The sequence below is a fragment of the Homalodisca vitripennis genome, chromosome 4, assembly GCF_021130785.1.
Source record: "Homalodisca vitripennis isolate AUS2020 chromosome 4, UT_GWSS_2.1, whole genome shotgun sequence".
In the NCBI taxonomy this organism is placed as follows: domain Eukaryota; kingdom Metazoa; phylum Arthropoda; class Insecta; order Hemiptera; family Cicadellidae; genus Homalodisca; species Homalodisca vitripennis.
The window spans coordinates 189,884,800-189,908,381 of NC_060210.1; the positions used below are offsets into that span (position 1 = coordinate 189,884,800).

A 23,582-nucleotide genomic window follows, 5' to 3' on the forward strand; every position below is an offset into this window, starting at 1 on the left:
CCTTGGATCCCCTAGCTGGCTACGTCCCTGCTTATGACTAAAGTTAATGTTGAAAATTTGTGTTAGTTTTTTAGGCATTTCCAACACGATGTATGTGACAACCCAAAGAACTTAGCGTTGACCGCGAGGAATACGCCAATGTTTGGAACAAATTCAAGTAGAAAACTTGTCCACGCGTCACAAGGGAGTGTACACGTGTCGAGATGCGGGGCGCCGCAGCGCGAGTGGACGGAACGGGCGTCCTTCTGGTACCGGGGACCTTGCCCTCGCCGGCGCGGTGCGGCGTCGGTCGCGGTCATTGACCCCGCCGTGGCGCGGTATTCCGCGTGCGTGAGCGTGCGTGTATCGATCCCCGCCACGGCGAGGGGGAGGGTGAGGGGACACAGCTGTTCCCCGCCGGTGGGAAAGTCGGGGGGAAAGGGAGGGAACCGTTATATTGGCGAGCGTGTAGTGTCTTACCGCATTCCTAAAACCCGCCACCTATCTCCGGTCGTACGTCCGTCCTTCTGCCGACGCGGCAGTTGCGCGTCCGCGCCCTCTGTGCAGATCTCCGCTCACCGGCGGATCGACGATCTATGTAGAGCGTGATCTGCTCACGGCGCGATGCCTATGTGAAACGACGCTGGGCTCGCTTTCAGACGGATATTAGTGATAATTGTCTTACGTGAAAGTTATGTAGGATGCAACTTATTAACATACGGCTCGTCTGGTAGCAACACGCATGTCTACTCTTAATGACAGACAATTTAACTGAAGGTGCTGAGCTCTTCTAGTCCCTAACTGGTGAGGTGGAGTCTTGAGGACTCCAGGGAAATTCGGATTCGAGTTTTTTTAACGCTAATACAACATGAAAATTCAAGTTAATTGCTCCTGGGCAAGACTACTGTTGTTTGAGATCTCAAGAGCTTACATATAGTCTGTGGCGTACTTTAATTTGTTGCAGGTCCCTCACCCCACCTCACATTATAAGTTATCTTTTTATTTTATGACTTTTTCGAGGAAATAGCGTTCAATGTTGAGGTAGATACTAAGGATGACAAAGTATGGGAACAGTTTTAATAGTAGAGAATTGGAAGTTAGTACGTATTTTGGATGAAGTGGAAGAGGGGTTTAATACATTAACAAAATTTCACTGCTGAGAAAATTTTATGCTTATTTGCTTAATTTTTAATATAAAACAAATGCTTTACAGCCCTTTTTGTATGCCATTAATATGTAGAGTTGTATTTTAGCTACCCACTCATTTTTAAATAATTCAGAATTTCAAAATTAATATTTTTGGAATTTATGATCCCCCCACTCCGACCACCTGTTTGTTAAAAGTGACACAGAGGAATTTTACTGTGTCCGAAACCTTCAAAGGAACACCTCCCAAGGAAATCTCCAAAGGTTCATTACCAAAAGAGACTGCATTTTAAGAGGGTAAAAATTAACAAGAGAACACTTTCTTGGATTCAACTGAAGCCTGTGCGATTGTCACCCCAAAGCTTGACCCTAAACAAATCATAATTAATCCTTTGCATTGCCAAGGCATACTAGTGTCATCAGCATAGGAGTAATAGGAACAAAATGACATCTCAAGGTTAATATCCACAGTAACAGCAGAAACAACAGGATCCAAGCAGCTACCCTGAGGAACACCTGACTCTTTGAGAGCAATTTCCGAAAGATGATCATTAACTCCGGCTACCTGGGTTCTGTCAATCAGATAAGAGTGAAACCATCTTGATGAAACCTGATCAAAGCCGTAGTAATGAAGCTAAAACATATAAAAACCAAGAACTGCCAGACCACTACAGAACTACTTATCCTAACAAGGAAAATAGTTGGTTTGTCTTATTAGAGCATATGTTGTGCTGAAAAATCTTCCTAAAAACAGACTGATTATCGGGAAAAAACATTGGCGTATTCTAGGAAGGAAACCAACTAATTTGTCAGAATCCTCTCCAATACCTTCGACAGAACTAATCAAATGGAAATGGGCCTATGCTCAGACACACTTATAGGATTACTATATTTTGGCAGAGGGATAACCAGGCTTTTTCTCCATCCAGAGGGGAATTAGAGTACTAAGATCTCTTAGCATACAGGTGCAATGAAGCTGTTGGTGAAGGTGTATGTATTGTTAACGGAGAACTCTGGGAAAGATATAGTTTTAAGATAAAATTCATACATACCAAAACATGTTTAGATTGTTAAATATTTTGATACTCAGCAGGAAATTGTGTTCTAAGCTATGTTAAATAGCAAATTTTTCAAAATTACGTGTATTAAAAATTAAATATTATTTCAATTTTAAAAATTCAAGACCACCAAAAGTGAATAAGTAAAAAGTACAACAAATGTTTGAGAGTGAGAAATTTGGTGAGGTTACTTTTTTTAAATGTTTAAAAATTTTATGTTCAATCTTTACCCAGGGGCCATATTACATCATACTACTTAACCTGATCCTGTCCCTCCTACAATTACATCATGAGTCTTGGATCTGTCAGATTGAATTGGTCATAGCTCCCTATCGCAATATCTGAGGATAAAGATAAATCCTCGAAACAGTGTTCCATTTTTGTAAAAATGACAATGGCATTATGTAATGTAAACTTTTAATAAAACCGATTGTGTAAGTTCTAACTATGTGTAATTTATAGGAAACTGAAAGTGGCCATACATACATTTGCCATTGCAGAAAATGACCAATCATTTTTATAACTATGTGTAACTTTATCAACATCTAAAAACCTCACTGAAATAAGTTAAAAAGTGTTTTAGTTAGGTACAGAAAATATTCTATACACTCACTCTTAAATAATAATGAATATATGAAATATGTTTAAATGTCAGTGACACACTTTTAAAAGTACAATATAGACTATAAAATCATACTTTAAATTGACAGACTATTTGAATTTGAAATGCTGCGTTCATTTTCTGCACTGGCAATTGCCTGTATATCTGGCGACAATCAGTTTTGCTACACACAGTTAAAATGTACACAACTAAATTTTATTTAAAGTTAATTGCATTAAAATGCAATAACTTGTAATTCTAATTAAAAGTTTATGAAATACAGGGAAGTAACAATTAGTTACAACTTTTAACGAAAGCCAAATAAATGAATCTACGAAATGTGAAATATTTCTAAGTGAATACATTTATGAAGAGAATAATCTCGGCATGGAGGGGTCAGATAAGCTTTGCTATTTAAAGAGATATGAGAACCAATTAACACACCAATAACCATAACACTATCATGCCATCCCACAAAGGAAGACTTGATTGATTGTACCAAGCTATGCATGTATATCAGACTGACACTGATTAAGTTTATCTGGACCAGTTTATTTTGCATTGAATCAAAGACAACGCCAGGATGATATTTGTTTGTAGCTTTGTTAGGTATCGTACAAACCATCCATCTGCTACTATAATAGTAATTACAATTAAATGGTAACGTTAGGGGTAGTTTTTTAATCTAATTTATGTATTGACTTATGCGAGCACAAACTTATGTACTTAACTGTGTCCCTGGGTATTCAAGGTATTAATAAAGCTACACAGTGTCACTGACGGACTCTCCCACTCAAATAAAAGACAGGCTACTTCTAGATATTCCAGACTTGAAACTCAGTACAATATTAACGTACACAGATAACTGATAAAACCAAATATCCACAATTCGTTTTAACTTGGATAAGTTTTAGACGTAAAGTTGAATTGTTCCACGGTTTCACTTTCTGCTTATGAGCTTCCTCCAACAAAGTTGAAAAAAACAAACTGAAGCTGTCATAGTTGACCTCTGAAATCTGAGGTCTACACCTATCTGAAGATATCCAAAGTAGATTGAAACAGCAACTTTTTTCAACGAACGATGAAAGTAGTAATCATTACATTGTGCACATAATCTTGATCCTTGAACGCATTCCAACCAAATGGGTCACCGATTAATGGTTCAAGCCATGAGATATGACGAACTCATATTGTAGCCAGTCGGCAAAAAGACGTTGTAAACGTATTTGTGAATGGCACGGACTGGGCAGCAACTACCTGCACTCCCTCACTACCGATATGTTAGTCAAAACAATATAAGGCTTGGTATACATTACTTATTGAAGTGTGTTTATTTCATAAAAATATTACACAAGAATTATTGAGATCGGCTTTATGTGGGAGAGAAGAGGAAGATGAAAATACAATATATTTTGCACTGTGACAAAAACATTAACTTTATAAACACAAAACTGATACAATAACTCAAATAGAAATCAGTGGAAGAGTAGGTGGTGGATGACCCTTTGCACACAGAACTGCAAACACACTTTAATTGTTTCATTTTGCAAGTTTGTTTCATTTTTGGTTCATGTGCCAACACTCAACAGCAGACATTTATAAAACGCTTCTCTAAGGCATATTTACCTAATTCTATTGTTAAAAAGCCAGAGACAGGCATACATTTATGTCTGTCAAACGTCAAATCATATTGACAGAATTTGGACAAAAGTGGTGAGGAGAAAGGAGTGGGCATACAGTGACACAGCCAGTGTGACATTTTTGAGGCTTTCCCTTTTTGTTTGAATGTCACCACTTAATTATTGGCGATTCAGAAAAAGCTACAAATTTAAACTTTATTGTTTACATATTTCAAAAGTACAGACATTACAAAGCAACTTAAAAGCGTGTGGACGCGTATTAATTATACCTTTAATATGAGACATTTCCCACAACTCTACGACCAAACACAACAGCATAAAAATTCGTGGAGTTTCACATTGTTCTTATGGGCCAACGCTTGAGGTTATCTCACTACAACCTTGATAAGCAACTAACAACTGCTTTATTTACTATAACTCAATATAAACACACTAAACTCTATCTAGCATTCAGCCAGATCAGAGCAAGTACTACTGGATTAGTAATGAGGCAACTACCACTTGCCGAAACAGCTCAAGTTTGTTGCCGCTCGCTGAATTAGTCACTTCAACTTACCCTATGAACCAAACCTTAGCTCTTACAGAAACATTATTGAAATCATAGTATAATCAAAATTCGTCACTGATTAAAACTAACAGTATACAAAATATCCTAAAACAAATAATTCAGTAATACATTTAAACATTGTTAGATGTTGAAAGATAATTCAGTAACGATAAAAACACAGAAAAGATCATTTGTTTACAACGCTTAACAATTTTTACAGCTTATCGGCTACGTTACATGCTTATCGGGAAGCACATAAACTGCGGCTATCATATTAGCTACATCACTCGCTTACTGGAAAGTGCATAAACTGCAGATATCATATTGGCTACATCACAAGTACATATACCAGGAGATTAAAGAGCACTTTTATAGCCCCAAAATCTAGAATGAAACAGTTTTAATAACATCTATGAAAAAAACTCTTAATTTCTTTGCAATATACATTCCACATTATTTTTAGTTATAAGCGCCAATGTTTTCAGTTGCATTAAAACTATTTGCATATAATTTTCTTATGCAGAGCATTTGTGATGTAATATAATAGACTATGATAATATTGAAACAAATAGTAGGCATATTTGAAGTACTTATTTCAACGTTTCTGCAAACTTTCAAAACGACTGCACATAGCTTTTGTGTAACAGAGGCATGAACATTCAAACCACTATACATCTATAACATTAATTATGAGGTTAATTCTCCAAATGGACAAATGTCTGCTTCGTAATTTCCCCGACTCAGTCCAGGCGTTATATAAATTTTAATACGCCTGATCGATATCGTACCCGTCATCAGTGCAGAACGGATTTCCTATTCCCTTGATAGCTCTCCAAAAAATATCACTTGTATGGTGTATTGCTTTGAAATTCCAATTTCAAGATTCACAAGGTCATTGAGTTCACTTGTGATTAGTATCAATTTACACACTGATTTTTATTGTAAATTTGACTACACTTTTAGTTTTTTAAGGCAACACTATTGTACATAGCTCACGTGTGGTGTAGCAATGGTACAGGGAAGCGGGGTAGATTCTAGCGAATTCCTTGAACTAGCCATTCCAAAAATATGACTTTATACTTCTCCCACTCCTCTACCCTTGTGCCTGCCCCCTCCCCTAGTATCACCTCGTTGTCTGCTCTGTGTACATGTGCCTTATACAATTGTATTATAATAACTACAAACATTAGAATTGGTAATCAATGAATTTAATCTATTAGACAAACATAAAACAATAACGACGACCGAAACAATACGATTAGGCGGTCAAAATGCAAACATACAAATTCATGATTAACGGAGAGATAATTCAAATTATTTATTTTAATAACAAATTAAATACTTAATGTATTTTGTATTAATAAACGTGAGTAAATTATTCATAGTCTAGCATGCACAATGTTTTTAGAAATGGATGAAAAGTTATTGACAGGTGAAGGGTGTATTCCTTCCACTACTCCACTCGTGAGAACCGTACAGTAGTTGGCACCACCAATAACTAGACCAGGAACAAACCAAAATACAGAATTTATTTTGGAAAATAAATATTAATTTGAAGATACTTTTGTGGACTTCAAAATATGCTTTAATTTCAACAGATTATAAATTTAATAAACACTTGTGGATTTCATAATAGCTAATATTTCTGTGAATCCCAATCAATACCTCCCAAGAATTTTGAAAGTCCAAGGAAAATTATCTGGCTAGTATTCAACTAGGATAGTTTCACAAGGTATACTTTCCGAAGCTCAAAGCTTAGTAATAAACAAGCAAAGCAAACCTCAGAAGGGACAGAATAGAACAGTTTTGAATGAAGGGTTAAAATATACATAATTCATGTATTTGGGAAATACACAAGTTCAACAAAATGGATTAGCCAACCATGTGATTAGCTAACTAAGTAATTAATAATAACTTCTTTATTGTATTGATACAATTAAAATTGTGTTGCAAATGTCAATCATTATAATATGATTATAACATAACCTGCACACATCCTTTTACACATTCAGACATACATTTTGTTAAGTCATACCACCATTCACACTTCTAACACCAAAATATGGGGGTGGGGGTTAATTACTGATTATCCCAGTGGCATTGGAAAAACTTTTCAACCGTGTAAAACGCACTTGACACCAAAAGGTGTTTAAACATGTTTTGAAATGATTCTGGTTTAATTTTTTATGCAATCAGGGAGGTAATTGATTTCTTTGGCACCAACTTGGAAAGGGAGTCGTTTTAAGTGTTTATTAACTAAATAATATAAATAAATTTAATGTGGGCAAGAGTTCTTCAACATATGCAACAAATAGCCAACATCCATGGAATATTGTGAAAAATAAATGGGATTTAGTTACAGGTTAAGTTAATTTAGTCTGGTTTAGCATGCACCTTGGATCACAATTGCAACAGGGTTGTTATAGAATGCAATCTAACAATATGGTCATGTAAGTGTTTGGTAAGAAACAATGTTGCTATTGTTAAACATTCCAAGAGTATAGACATCCATTTTTGCACATTTAAAATGAGTAATTTACTAAAAAAAAAAATCTCTCAACACTTATTTATTTACATTTTAAAACGTAAGTCATGAGTATTACAAGTTTTACAAATTTAAATTTCTAATTTTTTCTTGGCGTGGAATTCTTTGAAAAAAGGAAAGAGCAACACCACAGACTGAGCACTTGTACAAGGTGTCCTTCCGCTTCTTTGGTCTCTCCTGTGTGTGCAGACAGTCACTTCCTGTTTTGTCCTGCACTTTGGGAAAGGGTAAGGATAAAGTGATGCCCAGATGTACATGGTGGGTACTTATCGCTTTACTGGGAAATAAAGACATAGACACTGCAATAAGATGGTGAGTTTTGATGGTAAACAAATGCCTGACGTAACACAACATGTGCAGACCACTAATTTGCTCATTGGGAAGCCTTCCAAAAGTTTTCATGAAAAACAATAATAATACGTCATATGACATTCTTACACTTTTGAGGCACTTGTATAGAAGTCATGGCATCTACTCATTTTGCAGAGTTTGGACGCATCCTTAAAGGGTTACAGCGTATGTGGCTAAGGAAAGTTCGCTAAGTTGAGATGCTGTATGTCATACAGCATCTCAACTTCTGCACTTCTTAATGTCTACTCCTCCAACACTGTTGTTGACGATATTAGTACTCATGTAAAGCAATATCTTCACACCAACAGAACCAATTTTCACACTAGACCCTAAATATAACTCCTATAAAACTAAATTAGTCTCATTCACTCTTTTATCACAACTTTATTTCATTAAACTTACATAAATTATTTTTCTAAATATTCACTCACTCTTGAAATAATTGTTCCTATCGGAATGGAAGATTTTTTAAATTCTAAAATTGTAAGAACTCCGAACATGATCTTAGATGTATTCGCATCCACCACTTAATTGTCTTCAATATGTTGGCCTGCAAGCAAATTGTTTGGGGGGGGGGGGTCCAAGAAGATGAAAGTCAGAAGGTGACAAGTATAGGATACAAGGGTAGATGTTTCAATGTTTCCCATCCTAATGTAGCCAATTTTTGCTTCTTGGCATTAGTCGCATAAGGCTTGGTGTTGTAGTGCAGAATAATGACACTTTCACCCATTGCCACTTTCCTTCAAAATGATAATTTTATGGCATCCAGAATTTCACAATATTATTGTGCAATAATTGTGCATTTACCATTTTGGAGAAAATCAGCAAAAAAAGCAACTTGCTAATAAACAAATTATTATCATTACTTTCCCAGCAGACAACCGCATCTTTTTCTTCACACCGGTGTGTATTAGCCTTCATCACTCTTTCTCTGCTCCATATTCGCATTTTTCAACTTGGCTGTGTAATAGTGCACACACGTTTAATCTCCGATTTTGATTGTGATACTGTACTCTGATAACAGTTGTTGAAATTACCTAGCAAAGACTTTCTGACATCCTATTAGTTTCTGTCATCCATTGGACAATTCCAAAACCGATATTAAAGTTCATCACCGAATTTCTCTCTCCTTACAAACACAAAGTTTCTTGACAGGGGGTCCCCATAAACTGTACCCATAATCACATCAAAGTTTTGGTTTGACTCTCATATCCTTGGCTAAAAACTTTACTTCCACCAGGATCCTCGGTTAGCAGATATTAAACCAATTTATTTCCACCAGGATCCTCGGTTAGCAGATATTAAACCATAACTAGTTTCAGAAACACGTTTCCACTAGATAAAAAAAATTTGAGCCATGGTGGACACCGTGCCAAAACAAAACAAATGTTATAAAAGTGCAATTGTCACCATCCGACTGGAACAGTTAGAAGCAGGAATGGAATGAAAAACATTGGGCTGAAATATTTGGATTTTAACTGTTGTAACCAGAACTTGTCGCGCACAGTGGTACTTGGACCTAACAGAGACAACACTTTAAAACGTAATTAACTTTCTTCAACTACTAAAATGCATTTTTTTGTTTATTTTCCAACAAATTTGCTTTTCAGTCTAAATGAATCATGTTACATGTTCCATGAAACATTAAACATGTCACATTCTGTAATCAGGAAATTCAGTTAAAAGCCATTGTAATGAGAAAAAGAAAACCCACAAGATAAAATCGTGATTTAAAAGAAATTTCAAGTGCTTTAAAAACTCTTCCCAAGTAAAGGTTATCTAGCCGTCTTTAACAATTTCAACGTCTCTTATTATTGTAATATTCGCTATTCATTTACTCTATGTTGTAGTAGAAAAAGGCAAGTGACAGTTATTCAATCTAAATCACTCTTGCTGTTTCCTTCATTTTGCACACACTTGGCTTTTACAAAATAAAAAGTTGCTTTAACACTTAATTTAGAGTTGGTGTATTTTCCTTCACCCGAAAACAATGGTTGTCATTCCTTTCAATGAAATGTAATACTTCTCATTTATTTGGCTTCAGTGTTTCTCATCATATTTAGCATTACTATAACAACCTACTCAGTCATATACGGCAGTATTTATTTTGTACTCCTCAAAATATTCTTCTCAACAGCATGTTTTCATAGTTGTTTACTCTAGGTTTGAGTTTTTATATTTTGCTATAATCAAACACATGTGCTTACACTATTAGTAATTCATATTTTTTAGCTTTATTATTTATTATTACATTTTAAATTTCTTTGTTGAAAAACATTCTTCAAAACTAACATGTTTAAAACTTGGACTTCACTGTCACTGGTCCGATGAATGAGTTTTGTTTGTATGATCAGCTCATAGCACATTGGCTGAGTATGAAAAAAACTCCAAAAAGTACTCATTATATTCCTTGCCACATTCATTTATAACTAGTAACTTCATGTTGAGTAACCAATTTGCGATGGTTTACCTGGGACAGACGATTTAGGCAGCTTTAAGATGGTCTTCTCCAAGGTTTAGTCTTTAATCCTATGCTTTTTAATGTTCATGATGTTGAAATTTCTAATACACAGCCTAGAAAGCTTAATTATCTAACAGAAACTATCCTCAAATTCAAGCTAAATATTCTTAGTAAATATTTTTCAACAGAGCATCTCTTTCAAAACTGACGTAGTTCACTTCAATTTCAATAGTAGGGTGATAGACTGGAAACACTACGAGCATCCATCATACTTTAAGATCGTTCTAGAACAATCTCTTTCTGAAGACACCTCTAGAAATTACAGCAGAAAAGAAAAAGTCTAGTGTTCAAATCTTACAATGGTTTGCAGGATCAACTTGGAGAGAGACAACAGTACGATCTTCAGTTTTGTCCCTTGTCCACGCTGCTGCTGAATACTGTGCCCTATGTGGACTGTTCGTGTGAAAGAAGTTGATGTTGAACGAAACACGACAATGAGAGCAATAACTGACACATTAATGCTTGTTTCCAGCAATGGACATAGCCTCCGCAAGAAGGGAATGGTTATTTCTTAGTTTCTTTTCTAGATTTGGTGCAACTAAAAATTAAAACGTGGAAAGGCTGAATATGTCATGTGATCGGGTAGAGGCTAGTCATATGACGACACACTGTGAATGAGAGTACTTTGAGATACATTTATTGAATATAAACATATATATATGTATACTATAGTTGATTAGGAAGCATTCTATTGCCTTTTAAGTCGTGGGCTCTCTGACAGGACATACATTTTTCTTACAAAACTTGACATTTTTCCCATCTGTAGAGAGCATCTTGTTTAAAAACCTCTTTTCAAGTACTTGAAAAACCTTTTTACTGTCTCCAGATTTCTATTCGCCTCTTCCCTTTCAAACCCTGTTCTGTGGTGTTCAGAAGATTAGCTTCACCACTTATTAGCTTCCTTTTGGTCAGATTTGTCTTTTCCTTACTTCTTTTTTAAACTTTTTTCCAAACTTGCTTTGCCTGTGAGCTTTACTTGGAACCTTATCCTCCTGAAAACAATTAAGCATTGTCTCATATGTTCAATAACATAAACAATCTTCTAAAGCTATGTCATTATTTACGTAATTTTACAGGTTGCTAAAATTAAAGAAAATCTAACAAACAGCAATATTATGAACTTTTTTTTCTTTGAAATCACATTTATTATATTAAAATTCTATATATTATATTAAAATTATATATTTACTCACTCAAAGGTTAGTAAATGAGACGTATTGAGAAAGTAAGTACTGTTTGGTAATAAGCTAGTAAAACGATTTCTTTGAAGTAAATTTTATTTTTACATGAAAGATACATACTCTAAACTATGTTTCTATACAGATTCCACCACTGTTCAAACATTTGCCATAGGGGTGACTAGCTTGTAAATTCCTTCTCAGAACACAGTGCAAATGATTTTTTGTGCTGACATTGTTATTTTAAACTTATGTTTTTTCAAAGATTTGAGTGTCTCAGTTACATTGATTGTTTTTAGGATTCTGGTTTGGCATGACGAACCCAAGTTTCATCACCTGTCACAATTTGGTTTAAAAAGTCCTCTCCCTCTTAATTTTTCCGTGTGAGAAATGGCAAAGCACCAAAAGGTTTGTGTAAATCTGTGAGCATTTTTGGAACTCATCCGGAACACATCTTGTGATAACCTAGGCGGCCTGTAACAATCTCATACCAAACAGTTTGTGAAATTTGCGGAAATTTACTTGAAAGCACCGTCATTGTGAACCATTTGCACTCACGGATTTTTTTCATCAACTTTCCTTGCCAGATCATTGTGTTGATTGCAGGACAATCATTCTGAACCTCATCGTGGATATTTGTTCGAACTCACTTCGAACAATCTAACCCACTTTCTCACTATTTAATCACTTATTGCTTTTTCGAGTTTCATGTCTTTAATTAGACGATAAATTTCACATCCAGTGTCACATTCTTTGTGTTAAAAAATCGAACATAACGAATCTCACAATTGGCAAGATCAATGTCATAACATTATAAGTGTTCACAACAATCAGAAAACACATTGTAGAGCAACGGACATGGAGTTAGGTGAAAGCAACTGAACAAGGAAGACTTACGCACATGTGTGGAATGCTGACCACTGCGACGGTGGTACTATGAAATGGTACTTACTTTCTGAATACGCCTCGTAGTATGAAGGTATGTAAATGTGCCGTGTAATACGTCTTAAGATGTAACTTCCACAGTGGCCTAATCCCACTTGTAGGGTTAACCCAACTGTTAATTAATGTTGAAAAATCAGAATCAACCTTAATAAACCGCTTATTATGGTAGTACTTAATTTAGTATCAATAATATTTTTGGATGATTACAATATAGCTTGTATAGGCAGAATACAAAAAAAACGTACAATGAAATCAATGTTAGAGTACTTATCACATTTGAAGAAATATAAAGAACTAAGAAAAAAAATAAGTACAATTCATTTCAGAATTGTTTACATGACATTTGACAATACTTTCATATCAAATTAAATACTTAGTATAGATTAACACAATAAAAAGGAACTCACCTTCTTTTGATGACCGTTTTTCCTTCTTCTAATAACAAACCACCAGTAACAACTAAAGCTCTTTGAAATTCCTTTTTAAACTCCTCTAATCAACATTGCTACCCAACATAGATCTAAAGTTATTCCTTCCTTAGTCACAAATAAAGAAATAAAACAGTGGCCAAAGACAACAAGATCTACAATAAATTAATCCACAAGATTTACTTTATAAATTTTACTCACTGAAACTAATAAAGTAGTTAATCTTGGTATGTTAATTATATCAACTATTCTGTATTAACTTAAAATTTTGTACTAATAAAATATTAAAAAAAATATTGAAGCCATAAGATATATACATTTATTGACAATGTGAAAAGAAGTATTTTTGATAACAATTTGAAGTATTACTACTCTTTCAGTCATTACCACTGGAGTCAGGTCTCGGCTGCAATATAATAAGTTTTCAACTCTTGAATTATCGATAATATCGAATCACCAATTAGAATGATTTAAATGCTGTCAGACATGTTTGTATACCCTGTTAAATAATTGTAAATGTGCAAACTTAGTATAAAGAAAGTCGTTTCATTTTATATAATCTAAACTATATTTCTTTGACATATAAAACTATAGCTTCATTGTAATAAAAACTTAAAAGTCTATACCTAATTCAGCTGGACATTATTGTTCCTAAGTAATTCAAACAAAGTTACACTATGTGTGTGGTATTTGAGTAATGCCTGCTGGAGACGAGATACACTGTTGTTTGTCAATACCTATTACAAAATAACGTGTTGAGTTATTAATTCCCTGTGACTTGCTACCATAGTACAGTAGTATGTTGGTATACAAAAATTGTACTAACTCACTATTCACTGTAACATAGACTGATATGATAAAACATAAATTTTAAAAAGGGTGAATTCAAATTTGACTATACAACATAATTATTGGGTACTAAGAAGTCCTTATCTACTATTTGTTATTAGACTATACATACCTACATTATAAATATAAAAGTTAAACATAACTTTGCGCTCACATGATCTGAGCTTGAATTTGGGTATTATCTTGAGGTTTTCTGTTTCGCCAGTAGTGCAAGGTTGGTGCCACCGAAGCCCGCACTGTTGGCCATGAGCGTTTCTAATTGGTATTTTCACGACTTCAGATCACATCCCAGATCGTCCAACGTAAGATCACATTGTAAGATTTAGGACGTGATCTAAGACTGGGAAAGTACCCATCAGAAATGCCCCTGGCCATCAATGTGGGCTGCGGTGGCGCCACAGCCTAAAGGGCTGTGGTGGTCTAAAGGCGCCACCCCGCACTGATGACAGAAAAAAGAAAAACATCCCTCGAGATGGTACCCAAATTAAAGCTCATATCACATAAGCACTAGCAAATGTTATGTTTAACTTTGTACTAGTAATATATTTACGATAACCTAATCTAAACCTACTTATATCGCATAATAATATTGCACAGTGTAGTAATATTTCCATTGATAATATATGCCCCACTGCTTACATGAAATGGCCTGGGCTATTACTGGCTAGGGAGTGACCCAAAACCAAAAAGTCTTTATGAGAACCAATCATTTAGCCCAGCTGTTACTGAACAACAGTATTCCCGTAATAGGTTACCACTGAATACCCTGTTATTGATACTAATACTACAGATCTGTATTAGCAGCAAGTGGAGAAGTTATGCACATGTATTATTTGGGTCAGACACGTTTATCCTTCAAAATAGTAAAAAGTAAGTAAATGTTATACTGTTTTGTTTGTTATATTTTAGAAAAGCGTATCCTAGATTGGTTTTTACTCACTCTAACATTAGTACTTTTTATACTGTAATTTGGTGTAAGTAGTTATAGCAAGGATTCTTTCCTCATAGATATTGCTGATTCGATATTATCGATCACTCGAGTGTTGGATGCTTATTACACTGCAGCCCAGGTCTCTTCATCTGTCTTGAATGTGTTTAAGCCTAGGATAGGGCTCCCACTTGAGGTAAATGAAGGGTGGATCCCACAGTTGCAACTGGGATACCAGAAAACACTTATTTCTGTTTATAATTGGGTTATTACCGCAAACAACACAAATTCTTTAGGTTTTTCCAGCTAAATACCTATGCAAGTAAATGACTACCGTCACCCATACCATTTGGGTTGTACGTTGAATCTTCCTGGCTAACCAAAGCCCATTTTATAGAGAAAAAATATCCAAAAACAACTACATAAGAGCCTAGCACACAGTGGCAACAATAAATTTTAACACTGAGCAAGACATCAACCACACGGCAAGTCGCACAGTCAGTGAGCTATGTGCCATACGGCCGAAGGATTGATGTCAGCTGATGACACGTAGTATTACGAATATAAACTATATGAATTAATTTTTATATATGAACAGAGGAATATATTAGAGCAAGTTACATTTATATAACTTAAGCGGTTTTCACATACTAATAGCAGAAAGTTGACGACAACTGTGTTGTCTTTCACGAACGATATAGAAGAACGTCTGTGGCATCAGTCATCTGTTGGAGGGTTAAATGAACAGGTGATGTTGGAGGGTTAAATGAACAGGTGAAAAGAACTCAGAATGCCAGAGTTTTGCCTCCTTGTACTACTGAAGGATGCTAGGCCTATCCCAGCCGTTTGGCAAGGTTGTACTAAAAATTGTGTTAAATTTATAAATATTGAGATATAGGCTATTTTCCAATTTTTTTTTTGTTAGCAGAAAAATTCATTTCCTTCTTAAAAACTAGGAATTTCATTTTTTTATTTAATGTTCTTCTAAAATAAAATAAAAATATTTCCTTACAATATATATATATATATATATATATATATATATATATATATATATATATACAATATGTATATATATATTGTAAGGAAATATTTTTATTTTATTATATATATATATATATATATATATATATATATATTTTCAGGTTAACAAAAGAAACAGTACTTTTGAAAATAATTTTAATTACAAAACGCAATACCAAATCAAAGAGAAAATAAAACATAACATAGCTTAAACAGATTTGCTAATTTTCACTTTTTGTATCGTTTTACACTAAATTTAAAACTAAATGGGGGAGACTTTAATAAGAGACCTACACTCATTATTCGGTTATCGAACAATTCAACATATTATCCAACTTTGATAAGTAAAAATCGTACACAATAAGTTATAATAAATTACTGTAACAAGAAGAATCTCGTACATTACAATTTTTAAAAACATAAATTTAAGAACATTACAAAACAACAAAACCAACCGGTAGACTTTAATAAGCGGCCTACACTCGTTATTCGGTTGTTTTTCTCGAATGGTTCGATTTTTTTATCCATAGGAATAATTTGATATTACTATTTATTTAACTTAGCATATGATCTCAACTTATTAGTTATAATAATTTTAATGTAAACAATAAACAGAAACACCTCACTAATATTTTGAGACTTTGAAAATGGCGATGGATAGGTGAGGAAAATATGCAAGATATTTCTCACAAATGACTAGACTTGTTTATTAGTGGCTTCAACATGTGGGTTTGGCTCCTGGTATCCTATAGAGTGAATTCTTTCCTCCATTTCATAAAAGCAGTTACTCGTTGATATCAAGTTGGGAAAGTTATAAATATTTTAAGGTTTCTTTGATATCTAAGTCTATGCCATAGTTGGTTTAGTTGTTTCGTATTGTTGGTGTTAAATTAAATTAATGGTTTTTAAAATTGTAATGTACGAGATTCTTACTGTAAGTTACAGTAATATATTTTTAACTATTATTGTGTACGATTTTTAAATGTCGAAGTTGGATAATATATCGAACCATTTGAGTAAAACAACTGAATAACGAGTGTAGGCCGTTTATTAAAGTCTCCCCAAACCAACTATGGCCTAGATGTAGATATCAAAGAAACCTTACAATATTTATAACTTGCTCAGCTTGATATTAAGGGAACCTTGCAGTCAAAAAAAATTAAATTTTAGTTTTATATTTTTTATAGATTCTACATATTATTTCCGAGCATTTTGATATATAACACTTTGATATCTAATGTGTATTTACACTTACAAAAAAATATTTAAAGAATGCCATTACCGACCTAGATTTTCCTTACCTCTCAAATCTCACTTAGCCATCGTGTCAGAACAATAATATATATATATATATATATATATATATATATATATATATATATAATATATATATAGAGGGTGGTGATGACAGCTCTGCTTTTTCATCTGTTGAGCAGGCCAAGCCATATGGTTGATAGTATCCAAATCAGTAAGTTGGAGTGTATAAGGAACACGTCCAAAAAGGATGGGTAGTCGTGTAACGTAGATTGAAAACTACGAGGCCAAAAGTTAAATGATGGGAAAACCTACTTCAGGACGTGGTAGGCTTACTGATGCAATTATTGACAGTATTCAAACATATTATGGTAAAGCAATCCGAGACAACCTTGAAAATGTTGATAAAATGAGAAAGGCGGTGTGGGCGATATATTTTTCATCTGCTTTCGACTGACAACTCCCCCCAGCACGAACTTTGCCCAAAGGGTGAATCGTCATGGTGCAAATACCAAAAGTGCCTGTTTTCCGGTAATGAATATACCCATTTAAAAATGCAGTGCCTGAGCCTATTATGCTGGAAATAAAACATATTTTTAAGGACCTTTCAAATACAAATTTACTTCAAAAATGTCTTTATGGCCGCACACAAAATCCAAATGAGTCATTAAATAACGTCATCTGGACGAGAATTCCCAAAAACAACTTTGTTTGAATAAAAACATTAAAAGTTGGAGTGTTAGATGCCATAATTGCATGTAACTGTGGTTGCTCTGGGTAAGGTGGACGTTATTCAGAAAAGTATGTGGTAATGCTGGAGAAAATTGTGTAGTCGGCCTAAAAAAAATTGATCAAAAATAGGGTTTTAAATGCCAACAAAGCAGCCTTAGAATGCTTTAAAAATAAAAAGAAAACTAAAACGAAATGCCAAAAGAAAAAGGGAAGATATGGAAGAAGAAAAAAACTGTTGTGTATGGTGCTGGACTCTTTTAGTGTGACAAAAGGACAAGTTTGCAGTTTTTGGCACCTACGGAAAATCACTTTTCCTGACACTCAGGTACACTTTTTTTCATTAACCTCTTTGGTTATCAGCCTGAATTTGTGTTATGTTACGGTATATCTGTGTGTCCTACAATGTTTAACTATAATTAAAATTGTTAAAACTGTCAGAAAAAAATTAAAAATAAATATTTATAAGCAAAAAATTGAAAATGTTAGTGGTTTTTTTAATTTTAAGTAATTTTTTTTTGTTTTAACGTTATATTTACTTATGGATAAGTAAACATTATTCAGAAAGATACAAATAAGCAATGTACAAAGTTTTACATGTGTACACCAAGTAGTTCTTGTTCTAAGGGTACTTAAAAAACATTACATTTTGAACATGCGGCAGTATAGGGACTACAAGGTCCCCTTAATGAGTATCTGCTTTTGTGAAATGGAGGAAAGAATGCTCCCCCATGGGTTGGTTATCAGGAGCCAAACCCACACGTTTAAGCCACTTAAAAAAAATCTCGTTACTTGTGAGAAAATATCTCACGTATTTTCCTCATATTCATCACCATTTTCAAAATATTAGTTACTTCTTGTTGTTTATTGTTTACATTAAATTTACTACAAGTAATAAGTTGAAATTAGGCTATATGCTAAGTTAAATAAATTGTAATATTGAATTATTTCTTCAGATAAAAACAATCAAGAAAACAATTCGATAAAAAATAATGAGTGTAGGCCACCTAAAGTCTACCCCTAAATAGGTGATTTATCTTGCAATAAATATAATTTTCTTGTAATTTTGGTTCATTCTGATTGTTTAACAACAAATTTGTAATATTTTTAAACATTATCACGGTAGAATTTTATAAACAGATATCCATACATACATTAGCATTCTTCGTTGTTTTTTGTAGTACGTCTGTTTATATGGATGTTGGCATTTCTCTGTGGTTTTTCGAACATTCATATATACAAACTATGGCACTAAAAGAGTAGTACATTTCGACATCAACTATTAAATAAAGTTCAAGTTCTCCATGGTTGGCATAGGCCTACACGATCATATAGCCCTAAGGGCTAGCTAGTTTCACTCTTAAAAGTTATAAGATCTTACTAGGTCTAACTTCATATCGTTCTGTGAAACTGGTCTTTAAGTAGGTTAAAATATATTTGTAAGTACTATTGTAATAAAGGAAATGTCTAATAGTACGTATAACACAGTAGGTAACTTAGTTTCATTTATGTATACTGTACTTCAAAACCATATGTTTTAAAACTCATCATGCAAATAACACAAAACCTCAAAAAGGCTAACTTAGGTAAAACTTGGCTGAGGATTTTATGGATATTATTATCAGGATAAAATAACAAAAAACAAAATAGCAAACAGTGTTTAACTGTAAGACTGACAGATGGTTAAATATCCAGGGTTGCAACATATCACCATAGCCCTCTTTCATTAGAACAGTGTAGTTAATCATAAGGTCTTTAATCAATAGACTAACTTAGTATAAGGTTTATGTGTTTATAGACAATTTAAAAATTATATTGAATGGCAAAAAAAGTCAAACCTAAAATTACTTTGCTTGTCAAACCACAATGGTCCAAGTCCTTGGATAATATGTAATGTACTAGGCTATTGAGCAATGATAATAAATTTTTAAAATAGAATAATTACATTTCTATATCACTTACCATGTGCAGCATGTGTGCTATGTTGAAAAGTCTGTAATGATGGTTGTCCTTTTTGCATGCTTATAGCCACAGCAACGTGTACTTTAGTTCGTTTCCAGACTTCATAGGACCTCACTTAAAAAGGCAATAACCACATAAATCATAAGTTCTAACGACAGTTGTTCAGTTACAATTGAAGAACACTACTTATAGAAAATATAAACAACATTATCACTCAAAATACAGTAATTAACAAACAGATGAATTTGGATAAATCGAACAATATATCCACTTCACCACCTTTACGTTTATTTCAAGGAGAAGGCTCTAACCACTCGTAACTTCGTTTCTCTTTCGGGTACAATCGGAGTTCGGACTCGTCGTCTGGTTCAAAACAAATGGCGGCGAATAATAATTAAAACTAACAAAATTAGTGGAAATACAAATAAATTTGTAAAATTGTTAGTGGATTTCAGAGAACGCAAGAAATGCAAGTATAGTTAGTATTACTGTAAGTCAAATTACATAACTAAAATTAAAATTTAACCCAGCTCAACAAAGTTGCCAGTGATCACAATGCCCATATGATCTATTATTTCAATATGCCCACGTCAGCGTATTCACACCAAAAAGGTATAAAACAAAGTACCACGTTTATGTAGTTTACATAGAATGCAATCTCAGAAAAGTGTCAAAATTTCTATTTATAAAATTAATGAACAAATTTCACTATTTCTGAATTTTAAGGTTAGCAAAATTCACACTGAACAGTTTCAAATCGTATGTATATAAATATAAGAAATAGTCATATTTCACAAAAATATAAATATAAGAAAGCGATAAAATAAACAAAGCTAAGCATACTAGTGATGAAATAGATAGATAAATAATTAGTATGGGAAGTATTATAAGATGAATTAAAAATAAATGCGATTATTTAGATGATGAATAGCAAATATTGCATCTAAGTTTAAGGGGAGGCGGTACCCCAGAAAAATATTTTTTTCACATTTTTTTTTTTATTTTTTTAAAATGTTAAGCGGCTTTTTCTGCACACAATGATATATAATACATGTATATTTGAAAATTGTAAACCTACAGAAAAAAAAGTTTTAAAATATGCTTACATCATGTTTCAGGAAGAAGAAATTTGTGACAGCGCTTGCGTTTATTCACACATGTACTATTATACATATGACCTTTTATTTTTGTGTGCTATAATTTGCTTTTGTTGTGTTGGCAGGCCTGAACTAACTTCTATTTCATCAGCTATTGAGTTCTGCTTCTGACTTTATACTGTTTGTTTATTGTTTTGCTTAGTGTTTTGGTGCTTTGTGAAGTGATATAGTGAGTGTTAGTTAGTAATTTATATTTATTATTGCTAAACAGATTGTTTATGTATAAATATGCCTCGTGTTAAAAGTAGTTATGCTAAACCCCGTAAAGGAGTTGGTGGTAGGAAAAGAAAACCAGCCAGTCCTAACCCTAATGAGATGTCAAAAGATGAGTCTACCCCTAGGCCTGAAATGTCAACACAATCTCAGTCAAGCTCTTCAAAGAAAATAAAACATGATAAGTATGAGATGTTTAATTGTGATGAAAACTATTGACAATGAAAATTATTAACATGCAAATTTTTATCAGATCAACTTTTTAGTTCATCACTTTGTAAAAATTGCAAGAAAAGTGGTTTACAGTGCGTGCTGCTCAACATTTTTGGCCTGGCTTTTGAGATGGAGATTTATTGTTGCCATTGTAAATATGTACATAAATTTAATAGTTCTAGGAATATTAATTTAGAAAAAAAGACTCTATTTGATGTAAATATTAGACTAGTGTATGGACTGAGGTCTATCGGGAAAGGTATGGCTGCAGGCAAAATGTTATGTGGCGTAATGAATCTTCCGCAACCTCCAACAAAACCGTTTCGATATAATAAATTTTTAAAAGACAAGGCTAAACAGGAAATGGATGAATCCATGAAAACTGCTGTGGATGAGGCTGTTGAGGAAAATAAAACCTTAGGTAAGAACGAACGCGACTTAAAAGTAGGTATTGATGGCACTTGGCAACGGCGTGGCTTTAGCTCTCTAAACGGAATTGTTACTTGTACAAGTGTTGACACAGGAAAAGTTATGGACATAGAAGTGTTATCTAAATTTTGTAATTGTTTGGACAAACAAACAACATGAGGCTATTTGTTCGGCAAAATTATCAAGGCTTCGAGCGGAGGTATGGAGTCAGCTGGAGCCTTAGCTATTTTTCACCGATCAGTAAATAGTATAATGTTAGGTACTTAGAGTATTTAGGTGATGGAGATACAAATAGTTTCAAAACTATTGCAGACAGTAAACCTTATGGTGAAGTGGAAATACAGAAACTGGAGTGTATAGGCCATATTCAAAAGAGAATGGGGTCTAGGCTAAGGAAACTAAAAAGAGACTCAAAAGGCGTAACACTTTCTGATGGCGGCAAACTAGGTGGAAAGAATAGACTAACAGATGGCATAATTGATCAATTGCAAACCTATTATGGAAATTGCTATTAGGAAAAATACTGATTAACCTACAGAACATGAAGGCAGCGGTTTGGGCCATATATTTTCATAAACTTTCGACGGACGACAATCCTCAGCATGGCCTTTGCCCGTCAGGAGTAAAATACATGGTGTAAATACAACAAGGCAAAGCACACTAAAGAGCCATATTTCTCATAAGAACAGCATTCCTTCAGCTATAATGTTAGCCTTGAAACCAATCTTTCAGGCTTTAGCAAATCCTGACCTTCTTCGAAAATGTTTACACGGTAAGACGCAGAACGTCAATGAAAGCATCATAATGTCATCTGGTCTAGAGTGCCAAAAAAAGATTTTGTGACATTGAACACACTTGAGTTTGGTGCTTATGATGCTATTTCTACTTTTAATGATGGCAACATAGCAAAATGCAAAATGCTTAGAGCAGTAGGCATTGAACCTTGCAAGGAGGACAATTGACGCAATGAAAAGTTTTTGACTACGAGCGAGTGCGACGAGCAAATTGGTGCGATAAGTGACTTTCAAAAACAAGCAAGGAGACAAACCAGGAATTTAAAAAGAAGGATTGAGGAGGATTTTGAAGAGGAGCCTGCATATGATCTCAGAAATGCACTAATGCTACGGTAAATAAATTGCATGTTTTTTTCTATAATTTTGTTATTGTTTACTCTATTTGTGGCTGGGTATAAGTTCTATTTCATAATTTTCTCTGTTATTTCTCTTATAAATGTATTCTAAACTCATAAAATGTTTGAAATAATATAGCCTAATTAATTTTTTTTTTGTATTATCTTTCACTCCGTTATGGACTATAGGCCTAACCCGCATCGCGTTACTTTTGATATACAAATTTTCCAATATAGATAATTTCTAAATATTAAAAGGCATATATAGCCTATTCTATTAATATAAAGATCACATTTAATTATAAAAACCAATTACATATCATATATAGGTAAAATATTATATAACATAGCTAAATAGGTCATTATATTCGTTTTTTGCGATTTCCCGCAAATTTACTTTTTTACAGTTTTTGCACAACAAAGGTACACGTTCTCAGAAACTACTTGGACAATCAACTTGAAACTTTTTACACACATTTATATAGGTATTTTGGCACCTACTGAGTTTTTTTGAGATGCCTCCTATTATAATTAGGTACCTAAAAAAAAATATTCTAAATTCCAAGTTTTGATATTTCAATATGGGTTTGAAAAAAAAAATCATAAAAAATTTTTATTTTTTAAGATACAAGCACCAAAAAAAACTCAGTAGTTGCTTAAATACCTATATATGTTGTATAAAAAAATTTAGGTTGATTGGTCCATTAGTTTCTGAGATAATGGTACCTATGATAACATTACAAGATAGGGGTACCCG

At 33.7% G+C, this 23,582-nt stretch overlaps 1 protein-coding gene across 2 annotated transcripts in view; it reads right to left on the reverse strand.

The window, feature by feature from the left end:
• The window catches only part of LOC124360808 (eukaryotic translation initiation factor 4 gamma 1-like), a 166,673-nt gene extending 146,527 nt beyond the window's left edge, over nt 1-20,146 (reverse strand). For both annotated transcript variants that reach the window (XM_046814721.1, XM_046814715.1), the window contains exon 1: nt 19,685-20,146. In XM_046814721.1, coding sequence (XP_046670677.1) covers nt 19,685-19,742 — 58 coding nt within the window. In that variant the 5' untranslated portion in view covers nt 19,743-20,146. The remainder of the gene's footprint in view (nt 1-19,684) is intronic.
• Between the last annotated feature and the right edge of the window lie 3,436 nt (nt 20,147-23,582).